General features: G+C 39.5%; 1 protein-coding gene across 2 annotated transcripts in view; it reads right to left on the bottom strand.

Moving 5' to 3' along the window:
• Positions 1–18,351: 18,351 nt before the first annotated feature.
• Positions 18,352–20,853, bottom strand: part of AEBP2 (AE binding protein 2) — a 40,536-nt gene continuing 38,034 nt past the window's right edge. The window contains exons 7-9 of one of the 2 annotated variants that reach the window (XM_053978928.1): positions 20,080–20,193; positions 19,756–19,822; positions 18,352–18,458 (exon numbers count right to left, since the gene is read on the bottom strand). In XM_053978928.1, the coding sequence (XP_053834903.1) occupies positions 19,768–19,822; positions 20,080–20,193 (169 nt within the window). In that variant the 3' untranslated portion in view covers positions 18,352–18,458; positions 19,756–19,767. The remainder of the gene's footprint in view (positions 18,459–19,755; positions 19,823–20,079; positions 20,194–20,853) is intronic. The other variant, XM_053978929.1, reaches the window with a different exon arrangement.

Here is a 20,853-nt window from a genome sequence, read left to right as displayed (position 1 = left end):
ATGTCATTCTACACATCTGATATCAGCCCTTCACAGAACTACACCAAGAACACCACCCAAGCCTGATGGAGAGAGTTTCACAAACCACCAAGAATACCGAGTTCCCAAATATGTGGGCAGTGTCCAGTGGTTTCAGAGGCTGCACACCAGAACTTGCCAAGGAACTGTACTTCAGCTGTGTTACACAGAAGACCACAGAAGTGCTCGAGAGCTTGCACAAACTTTCCACTTGGTGCCCCCTAATGTTCTGGAGCACTTTATGGTCACAAAAGCCAACCCCGCTTTGGACATCAGCAGCGTTGAGGTGTCACGCTCAGTGGCATGAGTCAGTGCCAGGTTGTGCTCACACCATTGTATTCATGAGACAGTTTGGAAGAGAATAACCAGAGCAAGTCCAAGCTCTACTACTATTTACAAATGCTGAAGTCTGAGAAGCAGATGGATTAGTAAGGAAAGACCAGACTGATGCAGTGACAGCTGATAGCACTACTTTAGATAACGGTTGTAATGGGAATAAACCATCATTAGCTGATTTTCTTCTGGTTCCCACTTTGCAGTTCCCTCACACCACAGAACAAACATCAGTTTATTGCAGATTCCTGAGGACATTTCCAAACCATGGGCTAAGCAGGGTAGTTCCTTTTGCTCAGGTCTGGACAAATTCCTACAGAGTCCTGGAGAGTCAAGGTCTGAGTGTGAATTATTTCCTCCCCACGCACTGGTTTTCTTTCAGGAAAATATCTAGTGAAAAAACAGAGAAAGAGCTGTAACAGGTGAGAGAATTTCCTTCTCAACTTACACAGCACCAGAGACACAAGCAGGTGAGAACACAAATTCATCTTATTTAGTTTCACACTGGAATATGCTGCCAACCACCTGCTCTTGTAGCTGCAGGTAGACACTTTGTTATCATAATTTTGCTCTCTGGTAAGTCATAGCTGTGTCATTGTAAAATATATGTATTTCCTGGAAGCTCAGAGTTAAAAAACATTCCTGAGGATATGTGACATGAAATTACCCCTGTACCTGTATCTTCAGTCAGATATACACGTATGAATTTAAATATATATGTCATGTGTGTATATAATCTCTTCCTGTGGATTCTCCCTCTGAAATAAAACAAAACAGCCAGTTTTGAGGAAAACAACGTTAAAAAGCAGAGAGAAAGGAACCAGACTCCTCCAGAGCATGGAAAAACAGAGTAGTCAGGTACAAAAACTACATCTTCTTCCCATGGGAAGGAGAACAGGTCCTGTGTCCAAATCAGCTCTGGCATGGGCTTCTCATCCATCCCACACTGAACACACTGCCTTTGGAAAGGGACAGCACACTGGGAGCAGGGAGAAGAGAAAGAAAGGGTGAGCAGCCCCTCCTCCGTGGGGAAGTGGGAGGTAAAATACTTGATTACATATCCTCCTGGGGCCAACACCTGGCAGCACAGAGGCTGTGCTGTGAGCAGTGCCCTCGAGTCATTCTACGGGGGAAGCATCTCCATCCACCACACCAGTGACAAGGTTCCTCCATCCTCAGCTGTCTTTCTTCCTTCACAACCCTTCCCCTGTAGCCCTAGATGTTATCAGGGGACAGTTTCTGGTGACAAAACTCAGGTGCCATGAAATTCTAGGCGTTGTAGCATGACCCACGTGGGTTCCAGCCATTGTCACAGAAAGAGCAGTCTCCCATTTATGCAAATACCCTACAGATTAGCAAATGGCAATATTTAGGTAGATGGTTGCTCCCCAGATGATTTCTGTAGCCACAGCTGGAATCATTATTCATTTTAGCTTTTTTACAAATATTTACCTTTTCTCTAGACACTGTAGCAGCACAAACAGGAGCACGTGACCCTGTTTTTGGAGCAGGGAATGAATGCACAAACTTCTCTCTACTCTGGGAGGTGGAGCATAATGAATGTAGTGGTTTGTTTGGTACCTCACTCTCTGTACCCCTGTTTCTCTGGAGTACTTGGAATTAAAAAAACAAACAAAAAACAAACAAACAAAAAACCAAATCAACCAAATAAAACTCACAAGAAGTTTGAGGAAGAAACAAAGAGCAGCAGAGGAGGGACTCAGACTCTCCAGCTGGTTGTCAAGAGTGCTGAGGTCAAAAATAAAGGCCTCAAATCCTGACCAGAAGCACAGGGAGACAAATGCACTCCAAAGGAGGTCAGTATTCAGAAGACCACAATACAACACTACTGCAGTTGGGGCTTCTGCACACCTACACCAATTTCTACTTGAACAACTTTTCTTGAAAAGCCTCTTTTGTGCATCTGAAGAATGGAATTACTGGCATGTCCTGTTAGAATGAAACAGAGGTATCATTGTCATGGAGCTGCTTTTAAAAAAAAATAATTCCTAGACTGAAAGAAAAACAACTGGAGGCACAGTTGGATCAAGAGCAACCAAAACTCTTGGGCTTGCTTCCACTATAGCTGGAGGTGAATTGAAATAAACTTCCCATTCCACAGAGCTCTGGCAATCTCCTGGGAACTACACTCACCCCCAAAGCTATAAATAAATAAATAAACAAATAAATAAATTAAAGCAGCAAGCCCAGACCTCCCACACCATCATATCTGACATAACAGTCCACACTTGGGTGGCCCAATTTGTAAACCAGCCTTATTTTTATGACAGTAGAAAGCACTCAATCATGCTCATGAAAACTGGATCTAGCTCCCAAAAAGACAGGGAAAAGAAACAGAACACGAGCAAGACTGAAAGCAAGTGCAGTACTCAAGAAGGAAAGAGCTCAATGAAAGAAGATATTTAAATTTAAACTTGCTCTGGGCAAAGGGGTACACCCCAGTGCATTTTGATTCTTTTTGCCACTTTCCCCTTCTATTTTTTGAAATATCCAAGCCTACCATAATATTGGCCAGGAAATTCTCCTGCTCCCCCTAGAGAATCTCAATCACTGCAGATTTGCAAGTGTCAAACACGGGGCATACTCTGGAAAAGAAAGACATTTGCTGCTGACAGAGTACCAGAAAAATGGCTGTGGCTGAGGGGAGGTGCCAAAGGCTGCAGGGATCCTGCTCCTCAGGCTGCAGGCAGAGCTCATCATGATGATCTCGTTGTCACCATTGTTTGAACAAGGGCATGTTGTCCTCCCTGGAATAACCCACACCTGCAACAGGACAGCCCAAAATCAGAGCATCCCTGAGGCATGTAAGGACAAACATTCACACCTAGAGAACTCTGCCTATGGTTCCACGCAGCTCTTTTTGGAACCTGTACCACCCTCTTGACAAAGCCTAGAGCACAGGCAGGTCCTAAACACTCAGTTCTCAGATGATGCCCCACGTTTAACTGGTGATACATTTAAAAATTAATGAATCATACACTGCTTTAGGAACAGAACTGGCAACATCCTTCTTTTGAGCCCACTTACAGAGTCCCTGGAGCACATTTCTCACTGCAGGGCTCACCTCCCACTGCCACAGCTAAAAGCTGTAACATCACAGAACAAACCCTACTCCCAGAGCATTGCAGAAGATGGATTCAGTTACTCAGATAAAACAGGAATAACAGATTTAATGTTCAGACCTTGACTTGCAAATTAAGCTGGATTTATAAGAGCAGCCCTTAGGGTTACATGGAGCTTATCTCTCACATTAACTCATGTGAGACTAAATGCCACGAGCCTGCCAATTGCTCCTTTTCTGCTCTATCCCTGGTCTGGAATAAACCTTGTCCACTTGTCATTACAATTGCTTTCAGCTGCTTCAACTTATCATCTATCAGAGGGAGAATTCTGCTGGATCTCACTTCCACCTCCCCTTCCCCACTCACACAATCCTGTGAAGATCCTGCTGTTCCACAGGTGCTGGCCTATCCTAAAGCCTCATTGCAGATTAGGTCTCAGGTGCCTATGAGAAAAGCCTCTCCTCTACACAAATTCCCCAAAAAACCCCACCTGGTTACAGTCATATCAGCTGCAACCAATAAAATTACATCATTCAAAAGCTTACATAAATCATCACTAATGAAGCTGCACAGAAAAAAAAAAAAAAATCATAAAAATCAAACTTCTGGTACTCCACCAGAAGAATAAGCACTTTCTATCCAAGGCATCATATCATGCCATGGCTTTACACTTTGGAAAATAAAGAAATCAGGAAAAACATGGGCTCTAACCAGTAAGGATTGCACCTAGGCTGAGGCTGAGCAGTCTGAGACACAACTGCAGCTTGTGGCTCTCTGAAGGCAACTCAGCAGACACATGGAGAGAGGAAAACTCCAGTAAATGAGGCTTTCAGGGCAAGAGGCTTCACAACAAATTCAGCAGTTGTGGACTACCAATGCTGAAAAATCTGTGTTGCACTGTTATCTTTAATTTGATCACATTTAGGAGCAGACCTGTTCCAGCAGCACCCAGTACTATGTAAGATGTCTACACTAAACTACAGTCTTAAAAAAAAAAAAAATCCAAACCAAAACCATTAATTTAAAAAATCCCAAACAAACCCACAGCCGCTTAATAAATAAGAATTATGAAAAGTCAAACGTATAAAATTTGGTTTTCCTTCATAGCGCAGCTGACTCTCCTGCAGTGTGAAGTTTTCAATCATATTTTTTTAATTTTTCATTGATTTTCTGATTTTTTCCAAATTATGACATATATAGGATGCTGCTATCAAAGTGCTGAAAAGACACTGATAAGCACAGCATATGTATTCTGTATAGATAATGGATATATGCTTAATACTTTATGTAAATAAATACAGAATATCCTGTTCTCTAGTTCACCAACCATATTCTATTACACAGTGAGGCTAAATAGACCCATACCTTTAACTGTTAGCAGTTTTAAGGATTTATGGCTGTTTTGGAAAGGAGCATACAGCACATCTGATATTCAGTTAAATAACACATAATGTCACTTCACTGGGGGATGATGAAACCCAGCTACCTGAAAACACTTTCCTCAGTTTAGCTCTTGATTTCAAAAACATTGATGTGACATCCAGCTACCTCCAGTCTCACACTGTGTCCTTTTCAGGCACTATTCTGAACCAGCTCCTCAGATTTTGCCTACAGTGAAAGGAGCACTTGGAGCTTGATGCTTGCCACAAGGTGAGGAGCACAAAATTCGAGCTGGCTGCGTGAATTCTCTGTAGCAGGGTTAGCGTGCCTGCACCTTCCAAAAACACCTCCTCCTAAGAACCTAGACACAAAGAAAAGCTCGGTGTTGTGCTTTCAGAGCAATCAATGCTCTGTGGGAGGGAGGGACAGACATTTCTCACACAGCAGCGTGCTGAAGTGTAGCTTCTCCCTTGCAGCCTGGCTTCAAACCTTATTTGACCTCGTGGTTTGGTGTACTACAGGCAGATGCAATTTGCAGTGCCTCATGTTTTATTGCTTTGTTACAACCAGGAGCAGCCTGCTGGCCATTACTACATGTACTCTTACTCATGCATGAGAGCCTGCTGTCTCTCATTTACACACACACTCCAGGCTAAGCCTAGTTAATCTATCACTATCTCAGGGCTGCAAAACAAAGCCTGAGCTGAAAAAAAAAAAAAAAAAAAAAAATCTTACAGAATTTTTTCCTTCCACGTAATCATCTCAAAGGCAGCTGCCTGATAAAACAGGCGTAGCACAGTGAATACTTTGTTAATTTAGAAATACTAGTGCAGCTAACTCAAGCATCAGCCCCAGACATGCTGTACTCTGCTGCTAAAACAGGACTTTCCGATAACTTGTGTTTACTGAAGGACTTGCTTAATGCATCAGCCCCTGGATTTCTCATGGAACCTTGCTAATAATAGTGAACAGGTCCAGAAGGCTGGAGTCAGTTGGGGTCGTTTATCTAACTGTATTAAACAGACCAGGAATGCAGAAAAACCAGCAATCATGCCAGAACCCAGAAGTTCATGCAGGGGTAACTAAGAGTCCCCTGACCAGTGGGACAAACGAGGGGCAGAACAAGGCATTAACAGCAGGACAAATTGGCTTTTTTATGTGGTTTGTGGGCATATCTCCCCCTCAGTGATGGTGAGGGGGAATTTCTCCAGTGATGAAGAAATCAAAGAATTTTCTTTAGGCTTTAGACCTTTAGTGTTTCCTCCTTTAATTCTAAAAGTGTTCTTTTTTAAAAAATATCTAAGCATCCGAACAAGACATCCAGCATAGTTTGGTGTAATACATTAGAACTACAAGCTGATTTTACCCTCAGAAAAACAGAGCCTGTCTGGCTCAAGCCAGAGGGATCTGTACACAAGATCTGTACACAAGAAGCACAAAGGGATCTGAATCTTCATCCCAAGCACTTTCCAGGCTGGTATCATGTCCTTTCTCAGATACACCTGGCTGAGGAAAAGCCCTGCTGCCACTGCTGAGACTCGACTACGAGGAATTCACATCTTGCATCACTGTGAATGCAAGAAATACTGGGAAAATTCACTCTTTTAGACCCAGAAGAACTAACAAAAGAGGTCCATCTTCAGAGACCACCTGTCCAACAAATTCACCACAGAGCACTCAGATGATTACACATTAACTCTCTCAGGTAGGATTAGGTTAATCTGAACAGTTAAGATAGTTGGGTCTCATGTACACTGCAGATACACTTTATATCTCTGTCTTGTAAAAAAACCCCTAAGTTTTTCTAGTCACTTCTTGATAAAACTTGTTTGAACAGTAAACAAAAATACACTTTCTTTGTAGAAGACTTAAGATAAAATGGATTTTCTTTCATCAAAATGTTTTAGAAAATAGAGGGGGAAAGCTGTGTATGCTAATCAATAGAAATAAAAATTATCAGATGTAGGCCATCGGAACAATATCCAAGTGTTGGGCCTCAATTTCCTTTTTGTATAGATTTCTGAAGTCAATTGTGTATCAAGTCACACAAATCCCCACATCACACTTCTGTAGCATTTCAACACCTGTTAAGTGTGTGTGGCTACTTTTTTGTAACAATTTTTAAAAGCAGCAGGGAGTCTTTCTGATTGTTATAGTGTAACACTTGTGCTGGTATGGAACAGAAGCTTGAAAAGACATTTTTATATTCAGTGTTGATCAGCAGAATTAAAAGTTTCAAGCAGTTATGTAGAAAGGTTGTAAGGAACAATCCTTCACTCCTCATTTCTCCCCATTCTCAGCTGGTGATGTTAATCTCAGGGCCAAATTCCATCAAGTTTGGCAAACATGTCATGCTTAGGTGAGGTGTCCTTATGATTGCCAACACCAGGAAAAGGTACAAACCTGCTGATGCCTCAGGTTTAGCTTTTATATTTTTCACATTCTGTGCTGCTTTAGTGTGCTGTTCTGAGCTTCACATTATGGGATGGTGAGCTCTCTGCACAGAGCAGGGAGACAAAACAATTCCTGCTCCAGCTGGGCACCAAGGACAAATGACCCAAATCTCAGGCCCAAGAGCACAAACAGCGTGGGCTGGAGAGAGAAAAACAAGCAGGATGGGAGTGCATGGGCTAAAGCTGGAATGGGACAATGAACTGCAAGGTGCAAATGGAGCAGAGCTGATCCCAGTGAGAGCCCCCGGGAGCGCTCGTGCATTTTGGGACCATTTTGGTTCCTCTTGGCTGCAGCCCTGGCTGGGCTCTGGTGCTGCCCAAGGTGGATCCATGGAGGAGATCCTTGGAATAAATCCCTGCTTTATTCTTTAGCTCTGCCCAGCCTCTGTTCTAGGCAGCCTGCACAAGGCATCACTGCCAGCAAGTTAATTAAACGCTGCAGTAATAGAACACAGGTCTTTGCCTCCAAACCCCTCACACTCACTGCTGTCCTGGGAAGCTACAGCACAGCTGGCCCCAGAGGAAGGAAGTCAGAGGAAACACAGGGGACTGCAGCTACAGGGCAAAAATGGAAAATTGTGGAGTAGATGTTGAATCATGACAAGCCACACAGCAGAAATTGCTGGACACTAGCAGAGGGTGCATATGAAATGATTTTTCTGTTCTACCACCACCCCAGATTTGTCCTGAAAAGCCTCCAGATAAGGATGATGTTTAAGCACTGGAAATCTAACAAAGGTCAGAATAGAAGCAAACTGGCAATGCCAGAGCACCTTTCATGCTTTTTCCCTGTGAACCATTTGTTCCTTTCCTGCCCCTTTTCTGTTAAAAAAAACCCAAACCAACCAACAAAAAAGCCCCAAACCAAAACCAAATCAGCACGGTTTCTTTTGTGGTATGACCACAAGAAAGCTCCCAAACTGAAGCCAACTGATTTTCAAAAGAGGAAAGAGGAAGAAAGTGCACACAAGAACAGAAGGATATGTTGACTTTTGGATTTATACTTTTAAAATATACAATCACTCAAAACGCACATCATCTGTCTCACTGACAGCTAAAACTTTGTCCCTTGTTATAAAAGAAACTGATGAAGTGCAGATGGCAGCTTGTGTATTGAGTTGGCTGCTTCATAAACTGTAATTATGGTGGATATGAAATGGATCACCTCATCCATCTGGAATAAAAAATGGGATTATCACTTGGCAATTTTTTTTCCTTATAGGACTGCAAAATGTCTTGCCTGTCGCTACTCTTTGGCATGGCTCGAGTATAACAATGAAATACAAAAGAATGCAGAGTTCAGATTATCTTTTATTTACAGAAGTGATAAATTAACCACTGGAAAGATAAAACCTGCCCAAGAAATCATTTCTCCTCACTGACCTCATGCTTAGGCACTGCTTGGAATGAAATCAGCTTTGGAAAAAGTTATCCATAATTGAAAACAAATGGTGACCATGCACAAAAAAGATACACCAATAACTGACTTGTAATTTCAAGAGTTTCCTAAGCTCCATGAAAGCCTGGACCTTTCCTAAGTATGCAGCCAGAATCTGGTGACATACTCACCACCACCTGCCAGATTGCTGTCATGTGTACAGCATGACAACCAGTGAATTTGTTTGTGAAAAGAAAAAAGTAATAGGAAAAACGTGCTCCTTTTGGCTGTGCAAACCACGAAACAACAGATCTCACTGTAAAGTCAACAGTGCATCCTATGAAACACACAAAGGACCACAGGACACACATGATTATGGCTCAAATCACCCCTTACATGAGCTGACCTTTGTGGTACACAGGCAATCTGTGACTTTGTTACTCAGCACTTGTGTACTCACCTTCAGGAGGCACTTCGAGGTGAACCTGAAATAGTTAGCCAAGTTATAGAACTAGTTCTATAGAACTTTGAGTTATAAAACTCAAAACCTAAGAGTATTAGGTGATGCCACTGCTGTTGGGGGCAGGGAGGAAATCACCATGGAGAGTAAAGGCACCTTCCACTTAAGACAAAGATGCTGATTAGAAAGTTGTAGATAAAGAAAAAAAAAACAACTTGCACCATAGATTAAAAACAAGACAATCTGATTTCTTCTGTAACTTCTCATGAGCACCTTGCCAATATTAAAAAAAAAAAAAACCAAAAAAAAAAACAAAAAAACAAAAAAAAAACAAAAAAAACAAAAACAAAAAAAAAACAAAACAAAACAAAACAAAAAAAAAACCAAAAAAAACCACTCAAAACCACATGGATCATTTGAAAACAACTTACTTTGCACAAATGTGGAAAAAAAAAAAATTCTGTCACTGCAAAAAATCCCCCAGAACATCTCAGTCCAGTTTTCAACTGTGACTCATTTACCCCATCCCATGACTTCTAGATTCATAATCATCCCTTGCCTTTCACATGATGGCAGAACAAGCAAATAAATTGTATACTTCTGTTTTGGCAGTGTTTTGCACCCATTTTGGATAACTCAGTTGAACAACAACACTGAATTTTGCTCAATAAATTCTTACATAGCTGAGGTGTTTGCCAACCCTGCCCACCAAGCCCCCAACAAACACATGTCCACTCCCCATCAAATCAAGAACTGGACCTGCAGGCAGAGAAAAGAGGCTGTGTAAGGAACCTTCCTCTTATCACCTTCCCCTTGCAAGTCCTTGCCATAGCAATAGTGAGATTTAAGTCTAGATTGAGGGGTTGTCTGTGTTTCACACTTACTTGCCATTAATCTCATGTATTTTTAGCCTCCACTGTTGTCCAGAAACTGGAAATTATCACCCCACTGCACACAGTGTACTGAGCTCTACCTGAAAGTGCAGAGAGCCCAAGACTAACCACAAGTGCACCAGAAACTTGGCAATGACATTACTGGAATCCCTGGAAAGCCATGGAGGGTGGTGAGAACCCGGCCACCTTCCAGGCAACTGCTCAATGACACAGTGAGAGCACCAGCCAGAGGGTTTGGGATGAAGAGAAGGCTCAGGGTCTGCAGTTCCTGGATTGGATGTGGGGCACAGCTTATCCACTGCTGTGTCCTTCCTCTTGTAGCCATGCAAGACAGTTCTTGAGGTGTCAGCTTCAATTTCAGGCTTTAAGCATAAGCAAGAGAGACACTGCACAACACAGAAACGTGGAACAGTTAAGGTTGGAGAAGATCTCTAAGATCCAACTGTTAACACAGAGATGCCTTGTTCATCACTAAACCATGCCCCAAGTCATGCATCCACGTTTTTTGAACAGTTCCAGGGATGGTGAGTCACCCACTTCCCTGGGCATGTCAACAGCTCCGTGCTCAGTGCATCAGCCTGCACCACTCACGCAGCAATGCAAACCAACTCCCTTCCTCACTGGGAACAGAACCACGTCCCACCAGCTCACTGAAGGATAAAGGTTCTGTAGGGCATTGCTATAAAACAGCAGATGCACAGCAAAGTGTTGGAGCATCAAAAGTCATTACAGACCTCAGACCAATCAAGAAGTACAGCAGAAAGCAAACCAAGTAACACCACTTTTTGGAAAAAGGGCTTTTTTTTCCCCCCCAGAGTTCTACAAAAACTACTAGACAACTCTAAGGGCAATCGCAGCTGGGAGTTTTGGAAGCTTGCTTTAATCCTGCCTTGTACATGGTCACCCATCTTACAGACAAAAAAAAATCATTTTCCTGTGAAAGGATTACTCAGATACAGAAGAAACCATGGTTCTGATTTCAGCAGCATTTTTCATGAAGTGGATAGTAATCTGAAAAGCTTTGCAATTTACTGGAACATAAAAGTTGTTAGATTTGGGTCTGTTGTTTTTAGCTCATGCTGAAATTGCCCGATTTTTCATTTCCAGAGGGGAAAAAGCCCAACCACCAATAATCTGATTACCTAAACAATTGTATTTGATATGCAAGCTACTTGAACAGAAAATACAGAATTCCTGCCATGCCCCTTCAGAAAAATAATCAGGCAGTCAAATGTGCAATCTAGGGCATCACTGGCAAAGAAAAGGTAATCAGAGAAGAAAGTGCCCAAGCACCATAATTACCCAGACACGTTTGACAAAATGTACAATGTTCAATCTTTTCAGTGCTTGGATAATAACATAACTTCTTTCAAGAATTTTCAGTCTTAGGAGTCAGTTTTATTAAAAGACAAGGCAGTTGCTCTTCTCCTCTGCAACATCTGAGATATAGACCAACCAGAAAAGCAGTGAGGAGAGGTGTAGTCAATTAACACACAACTGCATCCTGTATCAACAAACCAAACTGCACACAAGGAGGCTGGTTTAGAAAAGCAACTAAACACCTTCAGCAGTCTCAGCACCAAGGGATATATTAATTTCTGCAGAATTTAGTGTGGTAGGCTGCTGCCACCTTTTGGTTACAGATCGATGTGAAATTAGATTTGATCCTAAAACACACACACAGTGGAAATGTGCTGTGACGTGTGGGATCTGAGCACCTGCGAGAACAGTGGGGTGGGACAGGAACATCATTTGTATTTTCTGTAAACTGCACAGTGTGTGGCTGCATGTCTTGGTATTTACTTGATATTTACTATCTTCCAGCTTAAAATATCTTTGAATCCTCTACTGCTGAAATCAGCTCCCACTGGAATGCGTGCAATAGTTATTAAATGATGAAATACCTTCTAAGATTAAAATTAACAAATATTTTTGCCAAAAAGAAAAAAAAAGGGGTCCAAGGAGATAAATACATCAGTAACTACTGTGAGCAGTTTGTACAGCTTGTAGTAATTACCCAGCTGAGGCATCAGCCAAGGTAAGCTTTTGTTTGCACCTTTCCTCCACAGCAATTCACTTCTGAACAAAAAGAAATGCAGCTTATTTTAAGACAGAGGCCACATTTTATCCACAAACCAGCTCTCTGAAATTTTTACAACATACACACAACATTTATCTGCAATTGCCCATTTTAAAAGCTATTTGTAACTAGTCAATGAGATGTAAACCACACAAAGAACTACCACCACCATGGGTTTGACCTGTAGAGCCTATGTTACACCTCCAGCAGCAAATCCACACAGCTCTGCCCATGAGGAAAGTCTGTCCACACTCTGAGCTCTAACTGTAACATGAAACTTCAGTCTCCAAATCAATGGCAAACTCTCAACGACTGCAGAGGGAACAGCTACCACAAAACTACCAGATGAGCACAGGATTATTAAAAAACCTTCAGATCTGTCTTCAGATCTTTCTTAAGGCCACAGAACCCCATCAAGTGTTACTTGACTGAGGCAGCGAGGACATGGAAGTCATGGATGGCTGCACAGCACAATGAAAAGGCAGCAACACCACTTGATGGCTCTGAGGATGGAGGCAGAGGAAATTTTTTAATAAGTAATTACACATGAACTTGCTCACTGTCAGCAGAATGTCTCCTGACATCCTTTTCTGCTTTCCTACCTCCTCACTTGTTTAAAAAGAAAGAATCCAGCTGCAGGCAACTGCTAATTAAATACTTGGGCTTTCAGCTACAGTTGCTGTATGCACACATCTGCTCTGCAATAAACAGTTTTAAGTGTAATTGACTTATTTTCCATGCTCTAGGAGAGAATATTTATGGCAAGAAGAAAGAAAAAGCAAGCAGGGTCCAAGCCCCTGCCTCATTTTCACTAGGAAGTAAAAGCTGCAAAGTGTTTAAAATTAGAACTGTTTAAAATGCTTTTATTGCTTAGAGGCAGTCTTAAATCTTACATTCCAAGGCATTGCTCCCAAAACAATACATTTACTAATTTTTTGGCCTTGAAATTATGTAAATCCAAACATATATTTCAGTGCCTAGACATGTTTAAGTGGCTCATGTTGAGCATTTTGGCTTAAATGAATCATGAGCAACATCACGTTCCATTCCCCCTGATTTCACAATCTGGGTTTCAGACAGGAGATTTGAACAGAGGTAGACAAGTCAAATATCCATAACAATGTCCTCCTAAAATCAACGGGGCATTGGTCAGACTCCATATGTCTGTGCAAATCCCACTGAGCCACGTGAGCTTAGACACGTTTCATGGATGAAACAAGCCAAAAAACACGACTGAGCAAAAAAAGACATTGAGAAAAAAGAGATCTCAGAGTCTGGATGGGGCATTTAATTTCTAGTCCTATATCCTCCCTTATTTTGACTGGGATGGAGTTCATTTTCTTCCTAGTAGCTGGTACATTGCTGTTTTGGATTTAGGATAACAAATGTGCTGGTATCAAACTGATTTTTTACTTTTTGCTGAGCAGAGCTTACACTCAGTCAAGGACTTGTCAGCTTCTCATGCTGCCCTGCCAGGGAGTGGGCTGGGGGTGCCCACGAGAGAACCAGGGCAGCTGACCCAACTGACCACAGGGATATCCTTTTATCATTTCACAAGGTCTCCAAGTTTATCTTTTTCTCCAAGCCTCACCCTTTGAGACAGACTGTAGCCCTTGATTAGTCAGAAGGGCTACTGACTGCTTCAAATCAGAGGCAGTTTTTCACAGTAAATCATTGTGGGGATCTCTCATCCTCCACTGAGGCTACAAACACAGGCAAAACACCAAGACTAAAGGATATTAAAATCTGACAATTCTTTTGAACAGCATCCAACAGACAGGACTCAAATCTCCTGTACACAAGCCAAGCCAAGGGGATGTTATCAGCAATTATCTCTCATTTGGGAAGAAATAAACAGATTTATCATATTACTTAGTATTTGTTGCTTTACTACCGAGGAGAATTTACAAAAGTTCAAAGGGCCAGTTTTAGAATTAGGAAAAACAAATAATGTAGCATCAATCACAGCACTTTAATCATCACAAACAACTGCAGGACTTGAATTCATCCACAACTGGCTGACAACCAACAGCCCACTTTTTGTATGCAATCAACACAATTTTATTGTCTTTACTCTTAGAACTGCATTTCCTTAGTCCACTCTAAGTTACATTACGACACCAGACACGTCCTGATTTTAACTCTAGGTAAGAGTTAGAGATAAGTGCATGGATGTATGTGGGAGAGAAGGGGAAATGAGCCTTAAATCTCTAGACCACAGTTCCTTCCAGTCTAGAGCTGAGCAGTATAAGGAATTCTCAACCTTCCAACAGCCACCAAACTCACAAGCAGCAGCATCTCCTTCCCTTCTTTCTCCAAGTCTGCACCCATGAGAACGCTGACTCCTGGGCTGGGTCACTCCATGAGGACAGCTCAGCACCAGGAGCCCTGTGAATAACAACAGGTAACTCCCAGTCCTGCCACCTCCCCTGAAAGGGCAGCAAGCTGCTATGCATCAGAACTGGTACCTATTTTTAAGTCATTTCAGAAATTACAAATTAAACAACTTTAAGGTTTTCTGTTGCTCACAGCAGTAGTGTAGGTGGTGCTTATCTCCTCCTCCCCAAAAACATAACTTTTATTTTTAATAAAAGTTGATTCAACTTTTATTAATTCTACCAGAATATTCTTTGCTTGGAATAAATAAACATGAATGTCTGAAAAAATCCATACATTCAGCTGCTTTTTTTAAATGCCAACTTTCCTATTATAGGACTTTTTTCTGTTGTACTTGTCATACATTAATATGACAAGAGAAATACTTAGGCTGGGTTCACCCACAAATTTAAAATGTCAAGGCAGGAAAGCATTAAGTGAGAGTAAACCATCAATTTCAGACTCAAGTATTAAACAAGACCAGTCTTCTGCACTAATTAATTCATACACAGTAATGAAAAGCTGAAGGGCACAGAACTCAACCACTTGAATTTCAATTATTAAAAACAATGCATGTTTGAACACAATTCACCTGTTTGTTCCAAATGAAGCTAGTCCAGAATCAATGTGCAATTCAATTTGAAATTCCATGTGATATAATTACTTCATGGACTATAGAGGAAAAATATAGTGCAACCTATTGCAGATTTTGGCCAAAATCTGAAAGACCCACAGTAACCTGAGAAAATTATATTCAAAGTAAGTGTAAGAAAAATACCAATTTGTTTCTGCTCTGTCTTTAATAAACAGATTATTAGGGTGCCTTAGCAAACAGAGTAAGATCTCATACCAAACAATCAGCTGTGTGCTATGCCCAAATGCCAGCAAGCTTTCCCAGACAAGAATTTCCATCCACTTAAGCAACAGGCAGAGCTGGTCTTCGAGCCCAAAACACAATCCCTCACTCAAAAATCCCGTTATTCCATTTTAGAACACTATACAATTCAAGCCAAAACATTCCAAAAGAATGGGAGTTTGAACACAGATATTTGTGTGCACTGCAACTCCTGAAAAGTGTGACTTTCAAGGAGCTGACATTTCTCTAGCAAGAAAATAAACACTCAAGCTGGGAGGGAATGTAATCTGTAGATGTCTGGAAAACCTAACATTAAAAAAATGTTCTTGAGAAAGACTGGGAGAAACCTTTAAATGTTACATCCCAAACATCCCAAAACAAAGCACATGGAATTACTTATAAGGGGAGAGGCCAATTATTTCAGAAACAGTTTCCAAGAGTAAGAAGAAGATTATTTTCAGAACAAAAACATGACCAGTGCCCCCCAGCACACAGTGGCAGTTCCACCTACCTGGTATTCCAACAAGAGTGAAATCTATCCAGGGGCACACAAAAACTGCAGCAGAGCTTTAGAGAACAGACTGGCATTTGAAACAAAACACCACCAAATAATTCCAGAATTTGTAGAATGCAAATAACTTTCAAGCATAAATAGTTTTAGCAACTCACTTCCATAACTACAAGGTAAAAACCAACCAGATGTTCACTTACCTTCCGACTATTATGGAAAGTTTAATTAACTTCAGTGTATCCTTTTCTTCACGTGTGTTTGTTACTTAAGCTGGTTTTTCCTTCCAAAGCAGAAACTCTGCCATGAGAACACCACAAGTAATTGTTTTCTCAACCCCAGGAAAAGTCACATTTTACATGAACACCACATTACTTGAATCCATGAATTCCCCCTTCTGTAAAGGTGTGTGTTACAGAGGAAACAACCTCCTTTTTAGATTTGTTTTTGAAAACACCATTGAAAACTTACAATTTTGAAGCTTATGAGGTTTGTTTGCTTTGTTTTATTAGAAAAAATACTCAGGCAAGGTCTACAATCATCTGTCAATTATAAATGACTTACAAGAAACTCATGAAGCAATAAAATTAAAAAAATACAAATACAAACTATATCTGAAACACTTCTATTTGGCAATTTTATAACAAATTCAAAAAAAAAAAGAAACAAAGATTACGGATTACTTTATAGGTACAGAAAAAGCAGTAGGTGAAGTGCTCAAGCAAAAAAAATAAAAAACCAAAACACTGCATTTCTTCCAAAAATAAAGTCACGTCACTACAGATTTTATGAATAATACCCTTATTAAACAACCATTCCAGAACATCTTATATTAGTGGTGCTTTTAATCTGCACTTCATATCATTGATAAGATTCTTTTTTTGTGTATATAAGTAACATTTTTAACCCACTGGAGCTAAGCAAGACTCGTGTCAGTACCAATGCAGAACGCATTTGTATTACATTAGGATATGCTCACTTCTGCAACCAAAGGGTTACTTTAAGTCTTAATCTATTTAATAAAAATTTAGTGTAAAAACTGCTGGTTATTAGTTTCACTGTAGTAAATTCCTCCTCAATAAGGAGGACTAACTCTGCAGTTTGACTGCATATATCCATACAAATTTTACATATTAGTTCCTTCCGACAGTAAGGAAAAAACTAATTCTGTGTTTACTATTAGAAAGGAGTGCCATGAATTAATTGTGAGTACTATTCATCCCTCTAAGATTTCTGGGAAGGATGTTCAATGTATTTTTGTTCTTACAACAGATACTAACAGTAGTATATAGTCCCTTAGGTATGTAAAAGAAGGTTTTTTTTACTGTTGAGGAAGGTGCTTTTTTTAAACAATTCTTCTGGCAGCACTAGTGAATTACAATATCCTTCAATATTATTTCTACCGTAATATATACATTTTAACTTTCATGCCTCTAGAAAAACATCTACAGTACATTTCATAATATAAAAATATATTACAAATCTGCTGAAATATTTACAAGCAATGTCCTATTATCTATATGCAACATTTTTGTCTCCATACAAAGACTAACAGGTTAGACGCATCTCTATTTGTCAGTTAAAAAAAATCCACGGCTCCTTGCTTATTAAGCAAGAAAATGATTTTACTTTCCTTTTCAAAGCCAACTTTGGTGCATAAAGGATTGAATTTCTAGATTAATTTTTTTTTTAAAAAATACCATTTTCTTTACATCTAGAAAACATTAGGCCAGATAAAGTATACTTTACAAGTGAATGGGGGTCCTAGAGGGTCAAAAAAGCAAAATAAATCACCAGTAACACTGACTGCTTACATCGAGGTTTCCCAAACCCGTCCATCGATAGGGATCACACCAAAGCAGATCTGATGAACACACTACACTACTCCTGCAAAGGGGTCAGACAGACTGCAACACTCTGAACATCCTGCCACCGTACTATATGCATTCAGAGTTGACTGGGAAAGACAAGCATTCCATCAACATTTGTTTCAACACCATAATCCAACATATTTTAGGGAGCTGCAAAAGGACACGAGATCACAAATGACGAATGATTACTATCCACCATACTCAAAGGGCAACAGGATAATCCCTTGGTAGCTGTTCTATTGTCTGGCATGTGTTAGGTTTAGTTAACATTGACAGGAAGCCCAATAGCTTGTTAACAGTTCTCCTGGGAATCGGGAGGAAATGGTGATGGTTACTTTCTCTTTTCATCAAATATAGACTACTGTATTCACTAAAGAAAAAAGCAGCTTAAAGAAGCAAGCATGCAAAGCCTTTTAGTTGTTCCACTAAGTTGCCAGAAGAGTGTTTGCTCAGTCTCCCACTGTACCATTCCATGAAAATGTGGATATACAGTAATATATTAATATATTCCACGGAAGCATCAACTTCATTCACAGAATGTTTACACTAAGCATAAATATTTCTCTAACAAAAAAAAAAAAAAAAAAAAAAAAAAAAAAAAAAAAAAAGAGAGAGAGAGAAAAGAACAAAAAAAAAAAAAAAAAGAAAAAAAAAAGATGGGATTTGACTAATGTGCAACTTTATTTCTAAATCCATTGTCAGTGACTAAGACTGCAGGTGTCCCCAGTTGCTTGGTTTTTACCTCTTCAACCTCTTCTGGGGCATTGTTCTGTAAAAGAAGATGGTACAGCTTTATGTTAAGACCCTGTGATGTATACATTGGTCAGTTGAATGCAATGTGAAATCATGACTATACAAAATCTACTTTCATTTGTTTAAAACCAAGAGTCATTTCAGATAATCTCACAAAAGTGTGTATTTTAGATCATTATTTCAAACTTTCTATTAAAGCATGACATTTTAGCATGATGTTAATATCTGCCACTGAATTTCTTTAACTACTCTTTCCTCTTGAAAAGAGATTTTGGTTTTTATTTTGAAGTTTTGGTTTTTAAATTTACATCATTAAGCTCCCTCAGCTGGTCCCAAAAGCTCATTTCAATCACAGACTGATCAATACTGCTAAAAATAGAGTACAACATTACATGTAGGGACCTTAATTTTATTTGAGAGAGATAGAAAGGTTTGCTAATTTTTCTCCAAGGGCTTAATCCAGAGATGATTAAATTTTTATTTTAAAAGGTTATTATTTTCTTTTCAAAGCAAACTAATCCATCAAGCTCGGCAAAGGTAATCAATATAAAATTATTAACACCTCAATTAGATTATAAAAGTCATTGTGTTAAGCAGTTTAAAATACACAATCCAATCTCACAGTAACATTTTTATTATTTTACCATTAATAGCAATGATTCGTGGACTAAGATAAGTACTTAAAACACATTTACAAAGATAGCAAATACAGTAGGATTGGTTTTCATATTGTAAAGCAAGATTTCATTAATCTGATTAGTGAAATACACTGAGGATTAAAGGTGAACTGAAAGGCTTATTGCATAGAAAGATTAGTGTTTAATTTACTCCTTGAGACTCTTGGTCACTGGATGTTAAGGAAGAAACATCGGAACACTGAACTTCTGTTATGACAAACTTTCTTTCCACAAGCTATTTTCATGGATTTTTAATATAATCACATATGGATCTATGGATGCTCAACATTTCAGAATGAATTAAGCATTTCAGATTACCTTTAAAAACTGTACACACAGAACTGTGGGTACTGACAATCATGGGAGAGCAGTAATAAAGGGGTGGGGGGAGAATCAGGAAATTATTAGAAACCAGATGGATTAGAAGCCAATCTGAGGGCCTAAAAACAGAAATGTCAAAGTAGCTTAAAGGCAAGTAACATGGATTGCTCCCTTTTGTCCCCCTATAAAGAATCTTGTAATAAAAAATAACAGTACTTGAATACAAGTACAAGTTTCAAGGTAATACTGCATGTATTACAGCTGAATATAATATGGAAAGATAAATTTGGACTTTAAAAAAATTGGTATACAAACCAGTATGTGATCTTAACAGAAGTGATCTTTCAGGATTCCACTGTATGTACCTCCTTTACTAGAATTTCTGTACACCAAGCACAAAAAAGTAAAATACACTTGGTAAATACACACATTCCCCGTTTCTCAGTCACTAGAGTTTAGTTCAAGAAGTAATTCTGAAATAACTTAAGACCTCAGAACTTAACTCCTGGACGTTTACAGTACCAAGGCTCCCTGATCTGGTGTATAATACATTAGCAATCCTGATTTTCCAACGTCAAAAAGTTAAGTGAGGCTTAAGATTACATTCAAGTAAAGAAAGTTTTAAAATGAAGATGTTACCTGTAAATGTTTGGGTCCAGAAGCAAGGCAGTATCTTTTGGTAGTTTTGATAAATGAACTACTTTAGTTTTTAACTGATGTCGCTCACTTTCATTTACCCACACATCAGGCAGACTATGAATAAATAAATAAAATAAAATATTCAAAAAAGATCAACTGTTTTTCTTACCATAACATTATGTGGTAAATTAGTACATATGAAGCAAATTTCACATTTCCCTGGTTAAAAAGCATCTTCACCAGAGTGAGGAAAGGCAGCCAATCTTTACACATTATGCTTTGAAGTTTTCAGGATCTCAGTTTGAAAAGACACTGAAGAGAATTTAGAATATTCCAGAAGTACATTCCAAGTGTACAATGATAATGGCACTACATTCTCCACTGTAACAATTTAATGTGAAAATAGGTAACAGAAAAAACAACCGGACCTTTGAAAATAATTTATTTTACTAGGCCGAAATTCTTTGACTCTGTTCAATTAAAGGACAGGATACACTGCAGGCACTGAGCTTTGAGTTACACTAATTTGCTTGCTCCAAGCTCAAAGGTTTCAAAGACAAAATGCTCCAACTTTGCTGAAGGTAATTGTTTGATTATCCTCTTCTTTGCATTTTTGGTGGGGTTTTAAACATTTTCTACATGTCCTAGAAGCCAATGATTAACTTCAGGTTGGAGGAGGAGTCTACAATTAAGGTGTCTAAGTCTTTGAAACAGGTTTGAAATTGAGAAGCCCAGCACTTAAAACTAAATGTAATGGCTCTTCCTCTGCAAAGC

The sequence above is a fragment of the Vidua macroura genome, chromosome 5 (genome assembly GCF_024509145.1).
Source record: "Vidua macroura isolate BioBank_ID:100142 chromosome 5, ASM2450914v1, whole genome shotgun sequence".
Taxonomy (NCBI): Eukaryota; Metazoa; Chordata; class Aves; order Passeriformes; family Viduidae; genus Vidua; species Vidua macroura.
This window is presented reverse-complemented; position numbering and strand designations above follow the sequence as displayed.